Genomic DNA, 25,641 nt, shown 5'->3' with positions numbered 1-25,641 from the left:
AACCACTTTTGAGATATTGGCCCTGTTATTTCCATTGCTGAGGGCTTTTCTTCCTGTCTGTGCCAAAAAAAAGGGCTCCAGTTCTCTTCCACTTCCATTTCAGGAAGTGACAGCCTACCTCTCCAAAGGAGATGTCTCATATCTTCCCCTATAAATGCCTTCAGGGTTCCTGCTTATGGACTTTGTCTGGTAATTTGATGTCTGAGTATTACATTTTGGCTTGTGTGCTTGACTGCCTCGTATCTGACCAGGTGGCATGCCAGAACCCCGCCCTACTTATTCCTCTAGGGTAAGTTGACATTGGTTACCTTGGAGTGTTATAATTAGCAATATAGTTGTATCTGAGTTGCTATCTGAAAATCAGGCATATGAAGCTTCATCCTGGTCCATTCTCTCTAAGTGATTCTATACTGAATGCATTATCAGCTGCACAGATTTTGCCTTTTAACGATCTCCTGATTCACGTTACAGAGAATCTATGAAGAACCTTTCCACTCAATCCCCTCATTTAATATATTCTGGGCTAGTTTCTTCACTCAGTTCATCTAATTTATAGTAGTTGCTAGAAAAGCTGACCACTTCCAGCTTTTCCACTTTACACGGCACATGTCCGATCTGGGGTTCTTTTTCATTGTGTTCTGAGTAGAATTTGGCTCCGTTTTCTCTAAAAACTTCCTCCAAGTAGCCACATGCAGTGGATGCCCCCTCAGCTTTCTCTTTTTTCGAGCTGAACAAGCGCTTCTGCCTCTTCGAGTACATCACGTGCTACAGACTCTGCCCTCACTCACTTCGTTCTCCCTTGTACCGAGGTGGGGATAAACCGGGACGCTGTGTTCCAGGGGCAGGGAAGGCACGACGACAGCGGCTTGTCCCGGCAGCCCGTCGCGCCGCCGGAGGGCGCTGCTGCCTCACGGCCCCGGCGGGACGGGCGCTGCCCGCGGGGAGCTCTCGCCGGCCCGCCCGCATCCGCCGCCGGCGGAAGTACCGGGAGTGGCCGCCGGGAGCCGCGCCGCCCATGGCCGGGCAGCTGAGTCCGGAGCCCGGCGGGGAGCGGCGCCCGTTCCCGCGGGGACCGGCGCGCTCCCGGCACGCGCAACTCCCGCGACGGGCGGCGCGTGACGCGGGCGCGCCGTGATGCGTCGCGCGGGGCCGGCGGGACGATGATGCGGCGCCGCGAGCGGCCGGTGAGCGCGCGCAGCCGGCGAGGGCGGGGGGAGGGGCGCGGCGGCGTCCGCGCGCTGCCATGGACACCGCGCACAGGGGCCAGCGGTGGCGGGACCGGGAGCGGTGCCGGGCTGGGGCAGCCCCGCCGAGCTGTGCCCGCCCCGGGAGGGCGCTCCGCTGCGTGCGGGGCCGGGCAGGCGGCGGGAGACGCGCGACAGCAAAGCCGGCGGCGGCATCTCCGTTACTCCCAGGGGCGGGCTGGAGGGCGCCCCGTCCCGGGCGGGTGACAGCGTTGGGCGGCCGGTGAGGAGGAAAGAAGCGTTTCTGCGGGTGTCCTGCCGAGCGTCACCGGTGCCGCTCCGGGAAGAGCCACCGGGGCACAGGGAGAGCCGCGGAGGCTTTAGCCCGAGGAGAGGAAAGGAAGGTAGGGAAGGTTTTTAGGTGCGCTCGAGGCGAGGGTTTAGGTCGCAGAGGTGGGAGATGGAGCCGGACAGGACGCCCTGGCGCTGGGATGCACAACAGGGACGGAGCCAGCGGCCCCAGCGGCGGCGGAGCCCAGCGGGGCCCTGCCGTGCCCGTCCCAGGGCATTCCTGGGAGCGCTTCCCGGCGCGCAGCTGACAGCGCCCTGCTGGAGTTACCGCCGGGGCGCTCCCGGACTGGCTGGGAAGCGAAAGCCCTCAGCGCCCAAAACCTCCTTGCACCAGGGTCTATCTTCCAGGAATGCCAGTTATTCCAGTCAAAGGTGCCGTTACAGCCCCAGCAGCTGTGCGGATCCGCGGGTCCGAAGGGAAGATAACGCAGCAATCACCTGGAAAAGCTGCCTTAGTCTAATTAACTAGGAAAATTGAAAACCCACTTGGCCAGAAATGAGAATGAATAAATAATATGTAGTTGGAGCCTTCGTACGGGGGGGCGAAAAGATGAAAACTGCTGATAACGCATGTTTGTGAGTTGTTTTTCTTACCCAAAGCTATGTGTGCAAAGAGTACTGTGCCGTTGTCTTTATGGACATACTGGGAAATTCTCCCAATTAATTCGGTTATTCTTTCTATTGTGACTTCTAAGCAATGTACTTTTAGGAAGTTTAAATTTTTGTCAAAACAATGCAAGAAACTTTTTTTTCAGTAGATAAAAGTAAGTCTAGGAAAATGTAATAACTATTTGTTTCTGGAAAAAAACGAAAAGTTAAAAAGTGTTTGTTTATTCCTGAGTTTTACGTGTAAAAGCTCTCATCTGGGAAATAGATCTTGTTACCATAGGAGTTGCCCATCTGGAAAATAGATTTTGCTACTATTTTAGCACAGACGGCTTTCCATTCTGAGTGATTTCTGGTGTGCTTCAGCAAGGAAGAACAATAGGAGTTTAATTATATAATTTGTCTACATAATTTCCTAAAATATTTGCCTATCTATTTATATAGCATTAATATATCTAATTATTTTTAATATTTTTGTTTACATTCAAGTATTTTCCAATAATATGTTAAGAAACAGAGGGAAGTTCTTGTGTATCTCAGATACACTGCTTTTCCCTCCCCTCAGATCAGATTCCTTTTCACAGGGGAATGCTTCTGTTGCTGGGGTTTGTGTTTTGCATGTTATTTTGTCAGAAATATCCAAGAATCTGGATGAGACTTTCTTGGTTTGAATATTAACAGTGTTTCTCTGTATAGTGAACTCTAAGTAAGGTTGTGTTTTACTGTCTTAAGGTTAATTATTATTATGGCATTGTTTTTACTTTTTCTGTTTAAGGAGAGTTTGGTTGGGATTTTCGTTTGGGGTGGTTTGTTGGTTTATGGATTTTTTTGTTCATATTCAGACTTTCAGTCTTGGCAGTCTCTCTGCAGTATCCCAGCCTTTTTGGATCATACAGTTTGCATAGCTCCAAAATTTTAATACTGGATGTATATCATATACATTTCATTTAGTATCTAAATTCTGCCACATACAGATGATATTTACATGTGTTTTTCTGTGTTTGGAAATGAGTGTTCTATCTGGTCTTGCTGGGTGCAGGCCAGGGCTGTTGAGATCAACTGTAGCATTTGTGTAAATGTTTTACTAACTTGTGGTTAACTTTCAACTTCTTGAAATTCATCCTGTGTAATTAATTCGCTCCTTGTATTGAGTGATGATAAAATCAAATTTGAATAAAGCAGCTCGACTGATATTTTATGTGCCTCCATGACTTTATAATTTGTCTGATACATAGTCCATTCCTACTAGCTGGAAGCGAAGGTGAAGAAGTGCAGGTGCAGTGTCTCTTGTTGTGGTGCCCCAAAGTGGTTTTCATTAGGAATCTCTGGAGTGAAATAGCCATTGCTTCTCTCCTGCTTCAGGTGTGTGCCTAACGTGTTCATGATCAATGCTGATTATTACTGCTCATTTTGAAAGACAGTAACTGAGCCTACTGATGGGGATCTGTATGTTTTACCTTGCTGTACTGCTTAATTGCATTAATGCACTTGTGCTCACATTACCATTATCCCATTTTCTCCTTTCTCTTTGTTGTTCATTTTCTCCATTCTGTTGTATTCTCACAGCAGCTAGGACTTCAAGTTGTTTGAGAGGAACTGGTTTAAAAATATTTTTTGCTCTCAGTAATTAATCTCTTGCCTATGTTTACCCTAAACTTTTTCTTCTGTTCTTTCTTGTGACTGTCTATTTCCAAAATCCTTTTCCATTGCCACTTCTGTTTTGCTAGATCTGTCTCTTGTCGCTGATTTCTTACTCGACTCATCTATTTTCATGCTTCTTTCGGACATTATTTTGCTAGTGCATTTAATTAAATGGACTTCACCACTCATTGAAGAGGCTCAGAGTGCTGCTTTCATTTTTAATGAGGGAGAAGAAAAATAAAATCCTAAGGTGGTTTGTTGCGGGCTTGTTGGTTTGGGGGTTTTTTGTCCTTGGAAATATAAAGGTGGAAAGGAAAAAAGTCAGGGAAAAAGTGGAAAACTGAAAGTGTGAAATGGTGGTGCATATCTGAGAAGGGATAGAAAAGGGAAGCTTAGTGAGGGAGTGTTTCATGGGAGGCTAAAGTTCTTATAGATCTGCCAAGAAAAGTACGAGTTAATGATGGCAGTTGCTCAGATATTTTCGGATCATCAGAGATTCTGAGGCTTATGTAAGTGTCACATGTGCCGCTTGTAATAGGACTCTGGAGTTTGTTCTTAGGGCAGGTGCTTGGGTTGTATTTGTGATAGTTCAGTAAGCAAAATTCTTGCATTGCATGAGAATAACAACACCTCTTCCAACCTGCTGGAACATGGCACTCACTAATGAAGCTTATGTTCTGTGAAAGCAGCACAGCTACTTAGATTTTCAGTAGCCCTCTTTGCTGTGGTAAAGCAAATGTGGATAATGCCAGCTGCACCTCAGTACAAATCCATGGCTATGAAACTGCCAAACTTCTTAGCACTTCTCATGAACTCTGTTCAGGATAGTACTTTAAATTTGTCACAAAACTAAGTTTTTACTGCTTTCCACATAAAATGTGAGTGCTGTAGAAACTGCTACAGTTGGAGTTGATCCGTCAAAGAGACTGGCCAGGGCTGTTTTGTGTTTGTGGGGTTGTGGTCAATTCTTCCTCTTCTGATGTGCTTCTAAGGCAGAGAGGATCAAGAGCTTGTGGTTCAGCCCACATCTCTCTGCATTTACTTGGAACAGAGGATAAAAATAAGGGTCACAGCTGACAGATGAGGTACCTATCTGCAGGGGCCTGTGCATTTTGTTGGCTGTAGCAATAACTGATCTCTGGAGTGAGTTAGAGAGACACCCAAGAAGTGACCCAATGTGACTTTTTTGGCTGAGAATGGGTAAAAGTTAATCTCACTTTGCTGTAACTGGGGACAAAGGTGAAGGATGCAAATAATAAAAGTCTTACAAGGGCTGAATCAGAGATAAAAGGTAGTGGAGTATAAGCAAGCTCTTTGGGTGCGGGAGAAAGGTGTGTGGAAACAGAGGCTATGGCAGGCTCATATAGAAAGGAAAGGAGACAGGTCAGGGTTTAGGAATGAATAACTAGGATAGAGGCAGCAAATTAAGATTTCAAGAGAATGAACACAGTGGGGCTGAGCAGATTGCTTAAACACAAATGTAAGAGCAAGAGGTGGGCAAGGGTCTTGGGCAGAGCAGATGAACAGCCATGTAAAGTAGAATATTCTATGCTGTGGGTGGATGGATATGTTACCAAGTGTATGGAAAGTGATGAGGAGCTGTTTGCACCTTCTGTATGCCAAGTGCTCTGTGTAGGTTGGTGCAGGCAATACTGCATATGGTGGGACATCTGGCCACATGCTCTTTTCTGCTATTAAAATAACAAAGATACCTATATATTTTCTTCCTTTTTACTTGGGCACCCTGTCATTTCTGTGCCCATGTCTTTCTTTTATTAGCATTTCTTAGGAAAAATACGTGCAAAGAGGTATATGTTAAGGGGAGATGTAATTCTGTCTTGATATCCAATACTGTGTCACACAGCTTTGGGGTTTGGTTTATTGAAACTATTGTGAGAAGCTGTGTAAGCAACCTGGGTGTTTGGGGCAACTGCTCTAGGTGTGAGAGTGTAGCGGGGGTTGCTGTTTTTGTTTTGGGTTTTTTTGTTTGTTTGTTTGGGTTTGGGGGGTTGTTTTGGGGTTTTGTGTGTTTGGTTTTGGGTTTAGTTCTGAAAATAAAAATCAGAACAAAGAAAGAAAAATATAAAACCCCCTGAGAGGCACAGCCCAGGTGCACTTTACAGTTCAGTCCCCCTTGTGAAGCACAGGCTTTTCTTGGAGACAGGGATGCTGCTGGAAGGACATGCCTTCATTCTCTCTGTGTGCTAATCTCTCCCAGCAGCTGTTTTTAGCCCAAGATGAAATTCTCTTTGTTTGTGACTGAATAACACTTGTGTTCTGCCACAGCATCTCAGATGTGTGTGAGTGTTAGGGTAAAGTGGTTCTATCCACAGTTCCCTTTTAGTGATGCTTCTTTTCAGATAAAATCTGGGCTTTGTGGAGGTTCTGGGAACTCTAAATTTTGAGAACCTGAAAGAAAAATAAGATAATTGTCTAAATTAAGTCAAAACTAGAAATACTGGAAAGAAACTTCATTACTTAGATGTAGTTATAGCACTAAGTGCAGTAAAGTGCATCCTTTTGGATGAAGTGTTGAAAAGCAGCTAAAAGGCAGAATATATGTGTACAGACTGATTTATTTATTTTATTTTTTTACTGACTTTTAAAGGAGAGAGCTCTTGGTAATTTCCATTCCTACTGCTTTTTTTTTTTTTCTCTACAGGACCTACTGCAGCTCTGTGATTGCTGATACATGCTTAACTGCTTGAAGGAGTCCTGGCAAGATGGCATCTTCCAGACTTCCCATCCTTTTAGCATTGGCATTTTCCTCTTTGTCCTTTGTTCTCTCACATTCAAACAGGGCAATGTGGTTTCAGGATTTCTTTCCACCTAACGTCTGCCCTATAAATGCTGAAGCAAACACTTTTTATGGCATCATGTTTGATGCAGGAAGCACTGGAACACGTATTCATATTTACACCTTTGTGCAGAAGAGCCCAGGTAAGACCCCACATCGGTCTGTGCACTTGGAGTATGTTGACTTAGGTTCAATGTGCACTTTTCAAAACAGTTTTGAGGGTTTTTTCCCAACACACCATTTCAGGACAACTGAAGATTTCTACAGTTTGTCCTTCAAATGGTCCTTCTGCAGATATTTATTGTCCTTTTGTGGTGGTGTTTTGTTGTGTAAATATCTTTTTTGTAGGTCTTTCAGAACTCGGATATACTGGAGAGTTCTGAATTTTTAACCATTTTCATCTATGCAGCCATTTAAAGGAATATGTCATCGAGATGAAAATATGCTTATGCTGGTTTTGTCAAATTGCATGTTACCTTAATTTATATCAAGGTATATTTAAATTCTGCATATGTTTATGTCACATTTTGTAGCAAATAAAAATCAGTAAATTAAAGAGTTATAAGTTCTGAAGGTCTGAGGCATTTCCAGGAGAACTCCTTTGTTCAGGTGCACCACACTCCAGTATATCTGCTGCTGACATGATGCAGAGGTGCCCAAGCTGGCTGCACATGCAGCAGGATTCAGACAGGTGAATTAGCTGGGGTGCAGTGAGCCAGCACAGTTGCAGTGGTTGAGGGCTGATTGCCGGGACTCAGCTAATAAGCCCTTTGGGGCCATGCATAGTACCTCTGTGTCTTCACATGATTTCATCCCTAGTTTGGAAGGACTGGTGCAACATCCAACTCTGATGGAGTCAGCCTGGTTTGTAATATGCAATACTCAGGGATAGCTCCTGTACCCAAGCTGCTCTGGGAGCAGTGGTCGCACTTGTTTAGCTTTGTAGTCAAGTGCTTGAGCCCAGTCAGGTCTGTTTTGTGTTTGTGAGTTGGATGAATCACCTAAGGATTGGGAGTTGATTGCGTGTATCTTAATGTGCACTAGTATTTCACAATTAGCTTGGGGAAAGAAAAGGAAAGAAATTTTATTAAGAATAGGCAACAGTTATACTACACTGCTGCAAGTCGTTGTAGTTCGCAAATGCTAAAGGAACATACTTCTAATTATAACAATATGTTATTAATAAATTGTTTGTGAACTTGAAGGATTCAAGGGCAACATTCTGCTAAATATGCTCCTGAAGTGAAGGAACAGGGCTTATTTTAGGAGGAGAATAGTATTGTTTGCAAGGAGAAATCAAGGTTAGTCTCCTTACAGGAGTTACGGGCAACCTTTCTGAAATTAAAGAAGAAGGTTTGAGTTGTTGACTGTATCATGTTATCTTTTGTTTGTGCAGAAAACCTTCCAGAGTTGGAAGGGGAAATCTTCGAGTCTGTGAAGCCAGGTCTATCTGCATATGCTGATCAGCCTGAAAAGGTAAGGCTGTCCTTTATTCCCTGGGAGCTGATCTTGCTTCTGCTGATAACACTTAGATTCTACCAAGCAGTTTAAGTATTACTGATTGTAATTGCAAAGAGTCAAGAAGAAATGTAAAAGTTCAACTGCTGGCTCTCCAAACCTGTTCCTCTACTTTTGCGAGTTAATTTCTACACAGTAAAATAGGAGCTGATGTTTACATATTTCATTAATGGAACAGTGGCTTAATTAATTGCTTAAATGTTATATATAACTAGACTAGATGCCTTTTAGAATTTCAAAGACAAAGTGATTTTTTTTTGCTCTAACAGCATCCATATTCAATGTTTATTTCCCCTACAGCAACCTCAAATATGAGTCAATACATACTCTTTTATTTATGGATAATTTTCTCTGTTTTTTCTTTTTGGTTGAAAATTTCAGTTTTGGTTGCAGTTCAAAATAGGAGTATTTTCTTGGATTTGATTAGATTAAAAGTAAGGGGTTAAGAGTGCAGGGGTTTTTCTTTTAGTCATTTTATGCTGACAAGCAAAGATGGTTCATTTCTCTGACTCCTAAAAATGTTTAATTTTATTTCTGTGTGTGAAGTCTGGTCTGCAAAAGTTAGCCTTTGTAAGTTACGGTGAAGAATAAAGATGCACTTAAATGTCAAGTCAGACCTTAGCAACAGAGTTCCATCAGTCTGTTCGTTTTGATTCTTTGCTCTTCTCTTTGGAACTGTGGCTTGAAAGTCAGTGCTCAGGGATATGTAGGACTCACTTCAGTCATGCTCAATTCAAATATTTGATTATGGTTTCAGCTGAATAATGAGTTATGTACAGGCAGAGTAACTCTCTCCTCCTGCCTCAGGACCTTTGCTGTTTTGTTTATATACAGAGTTTTTCGAAGCATAGCTGGACAGATACGTCTTCCACAATCAGATCTATTAATTAACATATAAAATGTATAATATTAATAAGAAATTGAAGTTAAGTGCATCCTTTTTATTTTCAAATGTGTGTGATTGTGAATTCATGTGCAGTACACTCATTTCATGCCACTCTATTGGATCAGGAGCCAGAAATGAGCAACAGAGAAGAGACAGCTAAAATAAACCTCTTGTGGTAGTGCACAGGGACAATTCTGAAGTAAGCTGCCATTTTCCAGACCCCTATGCTGACAAAAAGCTCTTTCACAAGCTAATGGAGGTGCCATAGAAATGACAGATGAGGTACACTACCTTGTGTGCTTTGGCAACCTTGGAGTTGGGGACTAGCATAGTGGGGGTTTCAGATTTCTCATTTTGATCCATGCTACAGGAATTTGAGTGTGAAGCTTTATGGAAGAGTGAATGGCTTTTGGATGTTTTTAGAACTTTGATGAGATCGCCAATGATTTCACTGAATCTTGTTTGCTGGGTAGGAGAGAAACTTACCCAAAAATACATTTCCAAATGTTTCACAGGAGAACGTGTATTGCTTTTGCCAAACTGTAATTGTTAGAGCAATGTAAATAGTTGAGTGCCAGCAATGATACCTGTACCTTGTATGGTAACCATTCTACAGCTGGCATTTTAATTACGATATTTGCTATACACACTTGGAATTCTTATATTGCATTTAGTGAAATCTACAGATATTTCCACTGGCTTTGGTAGCCTCAGTCAATAATTGCACAGTTTAATTTCATCATACTGGAAGATATTTAGGTTTGTCTGGTAATCGGTTCCCTCATCTCGCTCCATCCTTTCTAAAATGTACCTTCCACAGATAATATTTCTCTTCCCTAAAATACATTTCTGAATACACCTTTCCTTTCAATGCAGACATTCTATTTAAGGTTCTAATGAGATGTCTGTTTATGTTTTTATACTTGTCTTCTGTTTATGTTTTTATACTTGTCTTGGGTGTGGGTGAGTTTTCTTCTGATATTGAAAACTGTTTTCACTAGTGCTGAGGGGAAACTGGGAGTCCTATTCTCTGATGGCCTGCAGGAGGAAACCATAAGAAAAACATCTTTTTCCTTATAGGGTGCTGAAACTGTCAAAAAATTGCTGGACATGGCCATAGATGCTGTGCCACCTCATCTCTGGAAGAAGACCCCAGTAGTGTTAAAAGCTACAGCTGGACTTCGCTTGTTGTCAGAGGAAAAAGCTCAGGCTCTGCTTTCAGAGGTACTAAGGTCTTTTGGATGCACTACTTGGTCTCCCTGATTCATAATTTCATCCTTTTTTCAGTCAGTTCTCCATTCTATTTAGCATAAGAGAGTTTCATCTGTGGAAAGAGACTGTAATCCCATGTGGAAAGAGACTGCAATCCCATGATAGCACAAAACTCACAAAATGTCTTGTATGGTCCTGAAATCCTCGGTCTTGATGTGGACAGAAGACATGGAGAGACACCTACGATACTATCTTTGTTCTTTGCTGGCCCTTGAAAGAGGAAGAATATTGCCTTCTCCACACACTTGTCTTGTTTTCTACTGCTGTGTAAAAGAAAACTTTCTCTGTCACCTTCAGAGCAGAAAAAGACTCTTAAAACCAAGGAATCTAATCATAATTTCTTGCCTCAGGTGAAAGAAGTCTTTGAGGAATCACCATTTCTTGTTCCAGAGGACAGTGTTGGCATCATGGACGGGTCTCACGAAGGTATGTTTTTGAAGAGGTAAAAAGTGAAAGCAAAGAGAAATGGGAGAAAGAGAGATATCTTAGCTTATATATGTGAGAGGGAAAGAGAAACGGTCGCTAAAGTAAGGGGGGAAAAATAAAAGATTTCTAGCCCTGTTTGAAATACTGCAATCCTGCCTTTCGTACAATTACTTGGCTACAAATGCAAATACACAAAATTATTCCAGAGGATTCAGAACAAAACCTCACCTCAGCAGTAAGTATACAGGCTAATGCAGGCTAACCAGCTGAAGCCTGCTCTTGGGAACTGATGGAAAAAAGATGGTACTCACCCGTGAGAGGCTACATGACAACATATATATAGCAAGCTAGGATGCTTATGGAAAGCACCTTGTAAATTCTGCAATATCAGCATTAAAAATAACCTATTATGGCTAGCTCATTAATTTTCAAGTTAAAATTGGAAGGATTGTGAATATTTGAGGAGAATGAAGGATAATTTACAAGTGTCATAATAATAATAATAAAATAATAAGTTAAAAAGTATTCTGTTGGGAAAAGTGCAGCTAGTAAAGTAGCAAGGAAGTAACGTAAAATACAAGAAAAGGTGAAATACATTGTAGGTTTGGAGTGAGCAATGATTTTGCCATGCAGAACAGACCACTGTAATATTTTGACTGCATATCCAGACACTGGAGAATAGGCAGGTAAATAATCTTCTGTATGGATGTCTGATGAAAAGAGCCATCTGTCGTGTTACGTTCAGTTCAGAACACTTCTTTATGGCAGATAAATTGCCAGTTGGAAAGTGCTGAAGGAAAGCAAGAAGAATTATCACAGTGCTTAAACAACTAATAAATGGAAGAAGTTTTAAAGATGAGCCAAGAGGAAAGGAGAAGTAACATAAAGTCTGCAAGTATTTTATAAGTACAGTGCAATGCATGGTTTGTCACTAGGATTAATGGGTGAATTGTACAGCAGGGAGAAGTGCTGTATTGACAGGGTGCAGGACCAATGAGGTATAACAGAGCACAGGGTAGCCTGCCAAGTTTATTTAAAATTCGTACCTCTTCTGTCACATGTTTGCATGTGTTTGGGTGAGAATCATGCCAGTGTCAAGCAAGCCACTGGAGTTAAATGAGCTGTTTCTGTTTTACTGGTTGCTTTTCTGTCTGTAGTGGAATTATAGAAACCGCAAGATAAAAACGCAGGGTGGTGTGAATGCAGTTTTCATATTAGGAATTGAAATGCTGGCCGGGGGGAAAGGGCCCAAGGAAACTTGTGTATTGTGGCAGCTCATTATTTCTTTGTATGTTGTTCGGATAATAGATACGATTTGTGTGTTCTGCAGTTGCATGCATATTACAGAGTCCTACCTATTCCATCTTGTGAGACTTTTGTGAATCAATAATGTGTCACATCATTTAATTATAAGTTGGAATTATCTCTGAAGTCTGGGGCAGTTAGGTTAAGTTAGTAATGATTTCCAGGTAAATAAATAACATCTGGAGGGCTGGTTTTGGGCAGGAGCTTGTGGGAATATTCGGAGGTGACTTTTTTTTCTTTTTTTTCACTCTTTGCAGGAATTTTAGCCTGGATCACTGTGAACTTTTTGACAGGTAGTTAATTCTGTATAACTACTCTCTAAATATGAACTTGACTCACTTCTGCAGAGGTGATCACCTAAAGTTCCTCCACTTTGGTTGCCATGTCCTGCTTTTCCTCCCCACTGTGGCACCAGTGCTAAAGCATTAGACTCTCTTGGGCAGACTGTGTTCCAGAGTCTGTAGTAAGAAGGAGGCATCTTAATCCAGAAGGTGCCAAGATTTTCTCAGGTCTGGGAGCCACTGGCAAGCTGCTTTCTCTAATGTATGCTGGGGAGTGGTACTGCTAATGTGTTAGAACGTGGGAAACAAGGTCTTGCAATCCTCGTCATCCCACCATGAACTATGCAATTACAGTGATGTAGCTGGGGATCGTGCTTTAGCACTACTGGTTTTGAGAGCTTCTGAGAATGCAATCTATTGGAAAGAAAATCAGTATTCTGGTAGATATATGAGCAAACAAAAATACTGCTCTGAGTGAAAAGAAATTGTAATAGCTGGTTCTGTTCTTACTACCCTTCCTCTCCTACCGCTTTTGAACAGCTGTATATATATCGTGGGTACAGAATTTATGTGCTCTCCCTGATAGTCTTCTGCAGGGGATGCTTTGTCTCTTACTTTCAGCTTTTGCTTGACACCTAGAAATTTATCTGCTTTTGTATCTTTGGAAGTGAGATTCGAATCAAGGAAGAAAATCTATAAAATCTTTCTGTAATACCTTCTGTTTGCCCGTCTTTTCTCTGTGAGATTTTTTCTTTGAGGGCCAGCTCAGCCCTCCTGTGTTGCTGCATTACTGTGATCACTTACTGGCTGCCTGAACATAGACACAGTATCCACATTTTAGCATTTGTGCTCTTGGGGCTGTTCTGAGCATGGTGTTGTTTGCAGGTCAGCTGTCTGGCCAGAACCGGCAAACTGTTGGGACTTTGGACTTGGGAGGAGCCTCAACCCAAATCACATTCCTACCACGTTTTGAGGTGAGAAGTGGTTAAAACTTTGCCGGTTGGGACTGCAAGGCCAGTGGAGAGACCTGAGCACTGCTGCGCTCTCTGATACCACTTTGTCAGCACTGGCACAAGCAGAACATCTGTGGCTTATACAACATCTGCATTTCTGTTCCTTTTGAGATCAGCCGTTGGCTGATAGGCACTTGCAAACAAAGGAGCCTGGCTAACATGTAAATGAAAAGAAAAAAAGCAAATTAGTAAACTCAAAAAGAAACAGCTTTTGTTTTCTAGACCCAGGCTGGGAAAACCTCTTAATGTAGATATTGCTATGTATTCCACAAATGTGAAACATTTATAGGGAGTATTCTTGAATATTACTAGAATTGTGGGGTCTGGTCTATCTTTCTGTTTCCATTCCAGTCTGATAGCTGATCTTCACTAAATTTTTCAGGGGGTTAATGTCATATAGAGCAAACATCTTTAATAATAGCTCACTCAGTTCTCTGTTTTCTTGCCAATTTCTTCTTGCTTCTTTTGAGAATTTCCTGCTCTGTCCCTCAGTCCATCTCTGCTGGATTTCTCAGTAGTTCTATTGCTCTTTAGAAACACTTTGAACTGGGACCCTAGACTGCAGTTTGCGTGAGAAAATTTTATGAAATTGGAAGGGCCCTCCCTATAGCATTTTGTACCTTCATACTGTGATTTTGTTTGTGTCACTCTTTCTGAAGGAGTCCTTTGTTTTCTATAAAAACTTGAGATTCTCAAAGGGTGTTTGGTGACCACAAAACACATGGCTTTTACATCAGGATATTTTAATTCTGCAGTGGTGTGCTATGTTGAAACATGACATGCAACCTTATCCTGCTCAGCAAAGCCTCGAGTACTCTGGGCTTGTCCTCTGTTTTGTGTTGATAACACCTGCTAAAGTGGGCACTGGACCAACAGGAAAGAGTGTTGCATGTCAGGGTTCTAGAGAATAAATAGAACTGTGAAATAGGCTGAACTGCAGCTCAGGATTAAAATGTCTCCTTAGAGCCTTGCAGGAAAAGGCGTGGAGTGTTTGCTGCTGACCAGGACCAATGTTGTGAATTTGTAGGGCAGTGTGGAGTCAGGGTTCATGTTGACTGCTTGTATGCTGTGTCTGCTTCTTCCTTGTGTTGTCAAGTTCATATAAAAAAGCAGATACACAGCTCAGTATGTTTTGGGGAGTTTTTCCCATCAGACAGAATTAGTGATGTCCCTTTGATTTACAGAGAAGTTTTTTTCCTTCCTGCAATCCAAGGCAGTCACGTTTGCTCTTTTATTAGTAAGAAATTCATTAATGAAATAGAAATTACATGCAAATAGAGAACATAAAACAACAACTGCATGGAGCTGATTTTAAGCTAATGTTATGCTTTTCATGGTTGTTATTGCCAAAGCAACTGAAAACCAATCATAATAATTATGACATTTTCTTTCTGGTGTCTGCCTCATTTTTGTGAAAGTAAGGCATGAAAAGATGATTGTTTTCTCCAAACTATTTTTTTTCCTGGATCTCTGCTTTTTAAAAGTTTTTGTGATGTAAGGTTTAGAAACAGAACTCAAAATATGGCAAAGTCTGGGTGTGTGGGGCCAAGGATGTGACTGTCATTTCAATGATGATCAACCTTAGGCCCAAAACAAATTTTGATTTCTGTTTGTTCCGGAAAAGTTCAAGCTGAGTACTGCCAAATTCCTCTCAGCTTCGAGCAGGCTTCTGTCTAGGACTCTACAATTACAGCAGACATAACCCAGCTCTGAATCTCCTTACTTGAATGGCAACTACAGACTGTGCAGCTTCAGTTCTCACTGAGGTTCTGCTGCTTGGCCCGGAGTAACAGAGTCTCATATCAGTGTGCAGGACCAAGAAGGAATGGCAGAATGGGCCCATGAGGAGAGGAAAGACAGAATCTGAGACTGAGATCTCAGGGACTGGAAACGAAGAAACAGTAATTGAGTGTGAGAGATAGTCTAGAAAGAAGAAAGAGTAGAGTACCACTGGTAAGGAGGTGCACATGGAAGGAAGACTATGAAAAGAGGAAAACTGGAGGTGGTGAGACGAGGTTAATTTAGATAAAAGCATTTAAACCAAGAGGTAAAGCAGCCCTAAGACTGGGAGTGGTCACAGTGTTTCCTTAAGTATCAGCAAGACATTTGACATGGTGAAAATGGGGTCTAGACTTTGCATTTTTAATTCTCCTGAGTTCCTCAATTTAGGTGCCTAGTCTGACTAGCAGAACTTCATAGCATTTGTAGTGTAGCTGATTTCAATGGGGACTCTCTACATGCAGACTAACGTGTGAGTACTCTGGAAAAATTCAGATATCCTGAATTAGAAAGTGTTTTCATCCTGATCTGTTGTGCTTCCCTGTTATAGGTTGAAGTTACACAAAGATGCATATAAATAAACTCAGTGTTAAAAGCTACAGATATTACAGCAGTGGACACCATTGTAAAACTGTTCTTTTTTTTCAAAGCAGATCAGATGAGTGTGCAGTAAACCCTATGGGTATATCTATGAAATTACATCAAAGTTGGTTACTTGTTGCATAATATAAACTAAAAGATTTTTTTCTTTAACTTTTAGGAAACTTTGAAGGAAACCCCTGGGGATTTTCTTACCTCATTTGAAATGTTTAATAGCACCTACAAGCTCTATACCCACAGGTGAGGAACAAAAAGGCTGCTGTCTCTGCTGGGGAAATCAGTCTTTCTGCAGCCCTTGAGCTAACTACAAATGGCCATATCATCCTGGCCAGCAGCTGAGACTGTGATCTTTTTTACTAGTTATCTGCTTGAAACATTAGTTGAAGTCAAACGTGACGTTAGTTGGCTGGAAACATTCCAGGATCATGGTTAATGTCACTGCAAAGGAATATTAGGCAGTCTGTCAAATGAAGAGGAAGCATTATGAGTCAGTATATTTAAGGAGAAGAATTCTTATTACTAGATTCAAGCCAAATGTTCTGGAACAAGCAGGAAAGTAGATACCTTGCCAGTAGTCAGAACCAAAGATAATCAGAGATTTGGAAAGAAGACCTTCCTGAGACTTTTTCCTTCTTAGTTCAAAATGGCACATCAGCAACTAGACAAAAAGTAAAACCTAGGCTGATGTAAACCAAAGACACTCACAGGCAGCTGCTACAGACCATTGAGCTAAACAGATTCTTGAACCAAATGGAGTGGATACTTGGCCTGGAATAATATAACTGTGCCTCCTATGTTAAGCTGACAGGTTTCCACGATTTCTGCAGTGAAATCCAGGGAATTTGCCTGCATGATTTACAGTCCAAAGAGAACTTCACCATGTATAACAGGGTTGGTCTCAGCCCGTTACTAGTGGAGCGAACGTTGTCATCTCAGTCATTTACAGAATGTGCTTACTTGACTGTAAAGCTGGTCTGATAGTCCTCCTCTCCTGCTCCATACATTTGTTTGGTGTATCCATCAATACAGTCCATTAGATCACTTTAACTAGTTGGGATTGAAAATCATCTCCTAAAAATGGAGGAAGCTGGAGGTTAGTTTAATTCTGATTATTCCGAAAACATTTATATTGACATGGCGAAAGAGATAAGTGGCCAAACACAGAGGTGGAAATGAAAGGTCAATAGGATTTTAGCGTAGCTGTGTTGCTGGAATGTGTAATGGCATTCTCATAAACATTGTTCACACCCTAGCTTACAAGGATGACGAGTGTAGCAGGTATCTGTGGAGTCAAACAGCTGAATTTCACACAAAGCCACATTTAGTGGGAGGTTCTGCCCTAAGAGCACATAGTCTTATGTGTGTTACATGAGAATGGCCATTCTATTCCCCATGCACTTGGCACATACCCTTCTTTCTCCCTGACTTTTAAGATGGTGCATTTTTGCTTCTCATGGTCATCTTGTATAAATGTCACATCAGCTCTAACCACTTTCTGCACTTTTCGATTTACCCATTTTACAGCTCTCTATAGTTCTTGGGTTCGTGTCAGTCTTGGGATTGTTCTGGGAAAGGGAACTCTCTGTTTTAGAGAGGGGAGCCTTGTGGGAAGCAGAGGGAGGAAATTTGGTTTGGGTGTTCCAGGACTTAGGAAGAGGGTATAGGTAAAGCATACCAGATGTGCAAGAATTAATATAGTGTCTATCTGTCTGTGTTGTTCACAGCTATTTGGGGTTTGGACTAAAAGCTGCCAGACTGGCAATACTTGGAGCTTTGAATATGGAAGGTATGTTCATATGATAAAACATCCCAGATTTTTGAAGAGATGGTTAGATTTAGTCTTGTGTCAGCAGCCCATTTCCTGTGTGTCTTCACTTCTGTATCTTGTGCGTTTCTATATTTTTGATGGTATAGGTCTGTCTGAAAACAGGCTATCACTTGTTAAGGAGTTGTCTTGTGAGACAGCTTCTTTTCCCTATTTTAAAGTTCAGCCAGCAGTGAGACTGAGTGTAAATTCCAGAAATGCACACATGGGAGCATACAAACACCATATAGTCATGGCCAGCCACGAACACACAGCTTTACAAGCATCCACAGAAGCATAAACAGCAGTAATAGATCTTTTTCCTAAGGATAGATATCTGCCTAGCCTGCAGTGTTCCCCCAGACCTGCTGTGTGCACAGACTAGTCTAGCTTGAAGTCTGCAAGCACATCACACTCTCGCTCACTATCCTGAATACGTACTCCCATTCCTGAGTCTTTCCAGTCTCTGACCCAAAGCTTGGGCCTTTTGTCCAGTCTCTGGCCAGGACCTGGGATTTTTCTACCTTCTGAATTCTTACTTGCCAACTAGATGGACTTGGGTAATTACTTGAATGTACTCGAAAAAATAGTTGGGAATGGGGTAGAAGAAGATAGGGCAGACAGCAGTGGTTGGTCACAAGGCTCAGACAGAAAAGCACACTGACAAGCTGCCTGCTTACTTGGGATTGTCTTCTTTTATAGTCCCCTCTGGTTTGCCATAGTTGCACTTCCTTGAGCCTTTCTTTTTCCCCTTTCTTTGGCCCTGAGCCTTTCCCTAAGCATCCCACAGTAAATTTTGCAGTCCCACGGTCCCCCCTTAACCATTCTGTAAGAAGTTTGCTTTTTCTGAGACCTGTGCAGGCTGCAGTAAACATGTTTTTTTCTTACCACTTGCAGTATTTTTGGTTGAACCCTTCAAAGGTACATTCAGTGGATCCTGGAATGGCCTGGAATTGCTGTCTTTGGTGTTTTTGTCTTCATTGCTCAGTTGCTTTGGTTGTCTGCTGTTCGTTAGGGTTTGTGTATCTGTGTGTTTAATTTATTACCTCTCATTTCTTGTATTTTTTTGTGAATAGCCATTATCCAGATATCCTTATACCATTTATCTCATTAAAACGAGAAGCCTGACTGCTCTGTAGCTTGCAGAACAAAATGGGCACAACTTTTTCAGACTTGAGACTTGTCCTTAATTCATAATCAGTTAGTGCCACATCTATCAATTCAGATTTTCATACTTTTGAAAGACTGTAATGAAGATCTTTCAGCCTTTCCTGGTTTTGAGTATTGATCAATAGCTGTGTTAAATTCTGTACTTCCTGACTCTCATCTCTGTTTTCATTTCAGTTGTGGATGGACAAATGTTCCGCAGTTCTTGTTTGCCAAAGCAGCTGGAGGCAGAGTGGCACTTCGGGGGAGTGAAATACCGGTACGGTGGCAACAAGGAAGGTAAACTAAGGAGACTTATCTCTACAATCTGAGTTTTTCCTTGTCAAATATTCCATCAGTTACCTTGGGATATGAAGGATACATGTCCAGTCATAGAGGTGGGCTTTTGAGAAAGCCAAATTAAAATCTGAAGCTTTAAGAGTAGCTGATCTGTACTCTCTGTCCTCTGTGATCTCTTATACAAATGCTACCTCTATAGGAAATGTTGGAAATTACTTGTGCAAATAAGAGGTTTCTCTGAAGCTTTGAGCAAAGTGCAAAAACTCTGGCTGTGTTAGGGTACAAACATTTTGGCCTACCAGTTAATCTCACTTGTGGAAACTATTTCTTAAGAGTCCCTAATAATAACTCCCTAATGCTTCATACAGAGGGTGAGGCTGCTACCATCAGTGACTTGAACAGAGTGGTGAACTTGAGAACCAAGTTGTAGATTTGGCATGTATGGAGAGGGTTGATAAAATTATAGTGTGATGGAGAGGGAAAGCAAGGTTTTATCTAAGAGGTGGTAGCAAATGCAAATGAGATTCTTCTGACCATAGAACATACCAATGGGAGTTTTGCCTGATGTGGAAGTAGTTTGTGCAGTGCACCTTTCAGACATAGCTGTGATCTGCTCTAACCAATTTCACTTGATGATGGTGTTTTAGGGTCTTGCCTGCATGCAGATGCCATACTGGATTACAGAAAGGATATCTAAGCTCTTCATACCTCCTCTGATGCTTTAATCTCTACTTCATTTTCATCCTGTTGCCACTGATTCTTCCATCTCCTGCATATGCTCTTGGCTCACCCCATCTGTGGTTTTTCTCAAAGGAGAAACAGGATTCAAGCCTTGCTATTCGGAAGTACTCAAGTTTGTCAAGGGGAAACTTCACCAACCAGATGAGATTCGTGGAAGTTCCTTCTATGCTTTCTCCTATTACTATGATCGAGCGGCTGACACCAACCTAATCGGTAAATTTGGAATAATCTACTACATTTGAGCATGTAATCCAGAAGGTAGATAGAGGAACCCTGGAGGCTGGAGCCATGAGGGGCAGAGAAAAGGAGTGATATTGAAGAAGAGGAAGTACAGCAAATGCCTTCAGGGAGTGATGCGTATCTGTCAGTGCAGTTTGATGTTCAGAGCTCAGCAGATGAAGCATATGCTCTGAGCTCCAGTTATACTTGCAGCTCTGTTTTCTGTTCCTAACAGATCTCATTCCTAGCACAGCATTGCTGAGTTGCACTCTAGGATCAACTTAGATATACAGCTCAAATGCTCTCAGGTCTATGACGATGTTTTCTCACCTCTTTTTCAGATTATGAACAGGGAGGTGTTTTGGAAGTGAGAGATTTTGAACAAAAAGCCAAAGAAGGTAATTGTCATGAGAGTTGGGAAACTGATGTGGACAAGAATTAACAAAAATATGATTCTATAGGCAGTAGATGGGTTTGATTTAAAAGGAAAAGAAAGGAAGTTTATTTAACCTTTGACTTACACCTGTGTCATGTTACTTTTATTAGTCAATACCTCTACCTAATGCAGAAAAGAATACAATGAGGGGGAAAGGTGTTGGTGGCTTTACAGCTCTTTTCAGGAGAGGAAGGTGGTAATTCGTAGATATCAGTACAAAAGAAAGTGAATTTGCTGTATCAAGAGCTCCTGCTGTCAATCTGCAACTCTGAGTTTAAGAGAGCGCTGACTTCCAGAAGTCTGTCACCTTAATTGTTTTTAATCTTTAACAAAATGGAGGGAGAGAGTAGAGGTTAAGTTTGACTGCTTCTTCTGCATTCCCTTCCCTTTCTGTGACTTTCTTCCTGAATCCTTGTTCTATTTTGTATCTCCTGTGAATAAAGAGCTCTTGCCTTGCCATGCTACTGATGGCCAAAAGCAAGTTACCTCTGTACTGTGATAATTTTCATGAGGATTACTAGACCGTATTTTTCAACAGAAGATGCTGGATTACATAGTTCAGGCCTTAATTTTTTTAAAATAGGACCTAAATTCTAATGATTTTTCAGTTAAACTTCATCTCCCTGGAGACTTGGATGATTTTGAGTAGGGGTATTAATCTTTAAAGTTTGAGTGTGGGTTGGTTGTTATTTTTTCCCTGGATAGTGAGAGAGTGTGTTTCCAAAGATGTGGCTAAGATGTTACTAAAATCACCAAACCTCTTATTTAGCTTTAAAGCACCAGCAGATCAATTCTGTGATCCTAAATTAATCCTTTTCTATGTCATTTCAATAGTAGGAGGATGCTGCTTATCTTTTCTTAAAAGGAAGTTAGTTCTGCTCTTGCTTCTTGTAGAATAAGGCAGTAACAGTAGGTCAGTCACTGTCACCCTTGCTGTGGAATTCTGACTTAGCTGCAGTGGGGGAGTGGTTGGCTGGGCAATAGCTTCTTCTATGTGCTTGGACATCTGTGGTTGGAAAAAATAAAAGAGGTTGCCATCCTAGAAGATGGGGTCTGTTACTGGAGCCATCTGTGAAGACTAGATGAGGAAAACAAGTGATGCTGTGTTCTTGAAAAAATAAGTGATTTATTAATGCCCTGCTAGTTATCAGTTTAGACTTCAAAGAATCTGTGGATTATGTTGCTGTAGTAAAAGATGCACTTATGATGAAGTTCAGATAAACTGGACATACTGTATGGTTTATTCTCCAACAGTATTGAACAGCTGTGTAGCATGTACCACCACATGTCATAGGTGCCCACTAATAGAAGAGGGTGGCTTGTGTTAGTAGGCTTTGGCTTGAGGTCAGTTCAAATGTACAACGTGGATAAAAGCTCTTATTTTGCTGAGATCCCTTTTTTTTTTTTTTTCTACCTTCTCTAGTCTGTGATAACATGGAGAGGTACAAGTCAGCCAGTCCTTTCCTCTGCATGGATCTCACTTACATCACTGCTTTGTTAAAGGAAGGTTTTGGATTTAGGGACGACACACTCTTACAGGTGAGAAAAACGGTTAAATCCTAAGCTAGCTTCCCAATTTCTTTATCAATCAACATGTGTGACTTTGTTTTTCTGGCTAATTATCTACTGAATGTTTCCAGGGTCGTAACATGTAATTGCTGTCACTTTTGCAACATGGGAATCTAGAGAACTGTCAGAACAACTTCTTTTTCTTTCTCTATAGTTAACAAAGAAAGTGAACAACATAGAGACAAGCTGGACTTTGGGTGCTACCTTTTACCTGCTGCAGTCTCTGGGGATGACCTGTTGACCTGTGGTAGTCCTGTGGACTTCAGCATTTATGAAAGGCTGAGAAAGCAAGTTGAAATCTCCAGGTATGTTGTTCAGCTGGAACTGGTCACAGAGCAGAACATGGACCAAAGATATAAGACAGATCTTCACCCTGGATTGGCATTGTGCCTAATGAGAGTTGACACATTATGATTTATAATTGTGATTGCCATAAGTGATCCAGAATCTGCCTTCTGAAAGTCAAAAGGCCTGAATGCCAACAAAGAATATGCAAGGGGCTCACAACCAGCGTTCACCAGCATGTCTGTTAGAAGCAGAGTACCTGGATGTGGTGGCAGACTATGGACATGTAATTTCCCTTACCCCTTCTATTTTAAAAATATATAACTGAAGTTTGCTTTTGAGATGTTAAATACAGAAATTAAAAATACCATCAACAGTCATTCAAAGAGAAGTGAACAACTCTGGATGCTGCCAACCTCAGTGTTCCAAGTAGCTGGCTGCCCGCTTAGCTAATACATGGCAAGAAGACTCCAGTCTTTCAAAAAGGGCCTGCTATAAGCACACTTTGGGCATGGTTTTGGGAAAGGTGTTAGCTAAAATATAGTAACCTATCAAGCAATTGTTTAAGCAGAACGTGTGCCTGACTGTTCATGCTCCTTTTTTGCTGCCCTTTACAAGTCTGTGCAGCTATACCATACATCTGACTACCAGACTTGGTAAATTGATTCATTTAGCATGTAGTCATAACACATAGTTGTGCTGGCACAACGAGGCAGCAGTGCCAGCTATTCAAACTCCACTGCCAGAAGAAATGCTTGTCACATTACACCCACAAAGAAATTGCAGCCAGATGAAATGGCTGATCTGACAGCTCGCTTTGCTGTGAGAGGCAGTTCTGTTTCTCTGCTCTCAGCAAGGCACTCCCACAGCCTTCTTTCCTCTGCTGTTGGTGCTCTTCAGGTTCTTTGGTGAAGTAATTCATGACACCAAACTTGAGGTAACTCAGCTCACCCAAGAGCCAAGTCCAGCGCTAGCACAAGGGAAGTGGGCTTTGCACAGCGTGGGGACACCTGCTGGGGCAGCGAGCTGTCAGAACACCACAGCCCATTTGGTCAGCTAAGGTGTGGGTTCCCATCTGAAGCTTTGGGTGTCTGGCTCCCTACACTGTCCTTAGGCACCTCCTCTGAACACAGAGCTGCAGTGAAACATGTTCTTTATACAGTTGTTAAATTATGAAAATAGAGAGCAAAATTAGCATCAGAAACAGGGAAAACAAGAACAGAAATGACTTTGCTTTCTTATCCCTTATTTACCCCTTATCCATTTCAAATTGATTTGAACTTCATTTCTCTTTAATTCAATATAGTGGACTTGAACCCATAAAAAGGTGTGTGCTGTGGATTTTAATTTATACAGCAGGTCCTTCAGAGCAGTGCATCCAATGAAGGGGTTACAGCTGTTTAGGAAGCCCAAGACTTCTCTCTATTCCTGCATGAAGCTATTTGAGTAATAATTTAAAGTGAACCTTGCCATCTCTTTCACACCAAACACATAGATGCAATGATAGGCCAATATTTTAAATCATCTTGTCAGAAAGGCTAGAAAGTGGGGCTGTAGGAGTCTAGTTTTCATGTTTAATTGGCTGTAAGGATGATCAAGATTGCTCTAATACCTCAAGGCTTTACCTTGCATTGCATTAAGTAGAAACAGCTGTAGAGACTTTTTCCACTCTGTGAAATAACTGACAGCTTGCTCATCAAAAATTAGTATCTTCTCCCTATGGGGATTTACAGATGAATTTACCCAGCATAACAAAGAGGTACTACTCACATGACTAAGAGAACCTTTTATCCACTGATCTCTTGTGATGAGCACTTTCCTTTTGCGCATTTGCTGTTACCTATTTGCGATAAAATACCTTTCCCGCTTCTGTCAAACCAAAGACTGCCCTTACACCACCTTCTCTGCAAACTGGATTAATTCCCAGCAAGGGGAGGAAGTAGTGCACTCATGTCTTCAATGGTCTTGCCAAGCTGTTTGGAGACAGAAATTTGCCTTACTGTGAAGATTAGCCTTTTTCCTCTAGTTAGCAGTGCAAGTTTGCCTGTGGCTGATTAAGCTACCCCTTCTCATAACTCAGGTTTTATGGCATGAGGGTGCAAGGAATGCTTTTGATTGAACAAGTTCAGTCAGCAACAAGAAGCCAAGGGATGGAGCCACTCATCCCATCACTGACACCTTGCTGTAAATTCAGGCTGTTTTTTTGAAATAGGAAATGCTCATCCTACGTGTGTACTCCTTACCAGAATCTGTTTGAGATTTATGTTGTGAAATTCCTCAGTGTCACAACAACCTTCTGTTCCTTCCTCACTAGGAGCTGCTGTTTGAACATGAAGAAAGTAGTTGTGGCCTCTTCTCAACCATAAACATTTCTTATTCTTCCTTGTGTTTCCTCTGTATATGTTCTCATCTGCACAACAAGGGGACTGCACATGCATTCATTTTTTCTTTTTTCAGTGAACATTTTTGTACTCTTGGAGAATACAAAGTAGTATGCAGTGGTGACTGGCCAGGTTGTGTTATCCTGAGAACTAGATCATTTAATGATCCAAGTCACCTTTCACTCTGAGCCAGTGCTATGACAAACTCTTACTGTATCTCAGGGCTAAGAGCTGAAACAGCGAGGCTGTCGTTCAAACAGGACGGGAAGGGGGGTTGTATGTAAGGAAGAAGCAGCACTGCATCTGCCACCTGAACAGACACTACCACACAGATACAAGGAGCACTTGAGGGTTTGGCTTTGTCCAAAGGGAGGATGAACTAGAAGAAGAGGACCATGCAGAGGAAGTTTCTTTTCTGCATTCTTTGCCTCGGACTCTGGTACTACAAATGCTGCACAGTATCAAAGTTGAATTAAATCTGAATCCTCAGGGCCTTTCTTTTGTCAGTGGCAGAATTCATTAACTGAAGCAAAACTGCTGCTCTCTATCAGGGGCCTTATCCTTCAGTCATGAGAGAAACAAAAACTCTGTTCAAAGGTTTATTTTTGCAAGAAATTGCAGAATTGAGCCCCTGCTGTTTACATCTGAACTACCCAGGTGGGTGGGGGGATTTACAGAAGCCAGTCAAGTCCTCACACTTACCCTAGTGCAGTGAGATTAGCTAAAGACTAAACAGCCTTTTAAGAGAAGAGCTCTACTTGCAGCCCTGATTTTTATCTCCTCCTTTCTAGTGTCTTTGAATCAGCCACTAAACAGGAACTGCCTAATAGGAGTGACTGCAGAAGCACAAATAATGGCTTTCAGTTCAAAATTTGTTTCATTATTTCTGATGTTAATTCCTGATACTGGTCAACCATATGTGTAAATCTTGGTCATGGGCAGTGCTTACTTAATTTTGTGAGTGGCAAATGTCTAATGCGAGAGGCTTGTGTTTGGAATCTCAGACAGAATATCCCAAATTGTCTATTTTAGTAATTAAAGCATTTTTAACAATATGCAAGGTTTGTGGTGCAGTTTTCTTTCCTAGATGTTGTTGTCTTC

The 25,641-nt window shown here is 41.7% G+C and overlaps 1 protein-coding gene across 3 annotated transcripts; it reads left to right on the top strand.

The window, feature by feature from the left end:
- Positions 1 to 1,126: 1,126 nt before the first annotated feature.
- ENTPD5 (ectonucleoside triphosphate diphosphohydrolase 5) lies at positions 1,127 to 25,595 on the top strand. 3 transcript variants are annotated; one of them, XM_027880736.1, is made up of 15 exons: positions 1,127 to 1,184; positions 3,391 to 3,503; positions 6,445 to 6,722; positions 7,976 to 8,055; positions 10,064 to 10,207; positions 10,606 to 10,681; positions 12,244 to 12,279; positions 13,153 to 13,241; positions 15,820 to 15,899; positions 17,384 to 17,445; positions 18,808 to 18,909; positions 19,723 to 19,863; positions 20,211 to 20,267; positions 21,729 to 21,844; positions 22,029 to 25,595. In XM_027880736.1, the coding sequence occupies exons 3-15, from the start codon at positions 6,506 to 6,508 to the stop codon at positions 22,113 to 22,115; spliced, it is 1,287 nt and encodes a 428-aa protein (XP_027736537.1). In that variant the 5' UTR covers positions 1,127 to 1,184; positions 3,391 to 3,503; positions 6,445 to 6,505; the 3' UTR covers positions 22,116 to 25,595. The 3 variants fall into 3 exon arrangements, with proteins under 3 accessions (XP_027736537.1, XP_027736536.1, XP_027736538.1); XM_027880735.1 differs by lacking the exon at positions 1,127 to 1,184 and adding an exon at positions 1,429 to 1,588; XM_027880737.1 differs by lacking the exons at positions 1,127 to 1,184; positions 12,244 to 12,279 and having other exon boundaries at positions 3,270 to 3,503.
- The last annotated feature ends 46 nt before the right edge of the window (positions 25,596 to 25,641 follow it).

Source organism: Empidonax traillii, unplaced genomic scaffold (genome assembly GCF_003031625.1).
Source record: "Empidonax traillii isolate 1590-97213 ecotype Southwest subspecies unplaced genomic scaffold, ASM303162v1 scaffold74:size2480735, whole genome shotgun sequence".
Lineage (NCBI taxonomy): Eukaryota > Metazoa > Chordata > Aves > Passeriformes > Tyrannidae > Empidonax > Empidonax traillii.
Note: the sequence above shows the minus strand (reverse complement) of the source record. Positions and strands in the feature narration are given on the sequence as shown.

Excerpts from the sequence above, each read along its gene's own strand:
- ENTPD5 (XM_027880736.1), top strand. The coding sequence starts at position 6,506 with ATGGCATCTTCCAGACTTCCCATCCTTTTAGCATTGGCATTTTCCTCT. Across the intron at positions 8,056-10,063 it reads ATGCTGATCAGCCTGAAAAG|GGTGCTGAAACTGTCAAAAA; the intron begins GTAAGGCTGTCC and ends TTTTCCTTATAG. Across the intron at positions 10,682-12,243 it reads CATGGACGGGTCTCACGAAG|GAATTTTAGCCTGGATCACT; the intron begins GTATGTTTTTGA and ends CACTCTTTGCAG.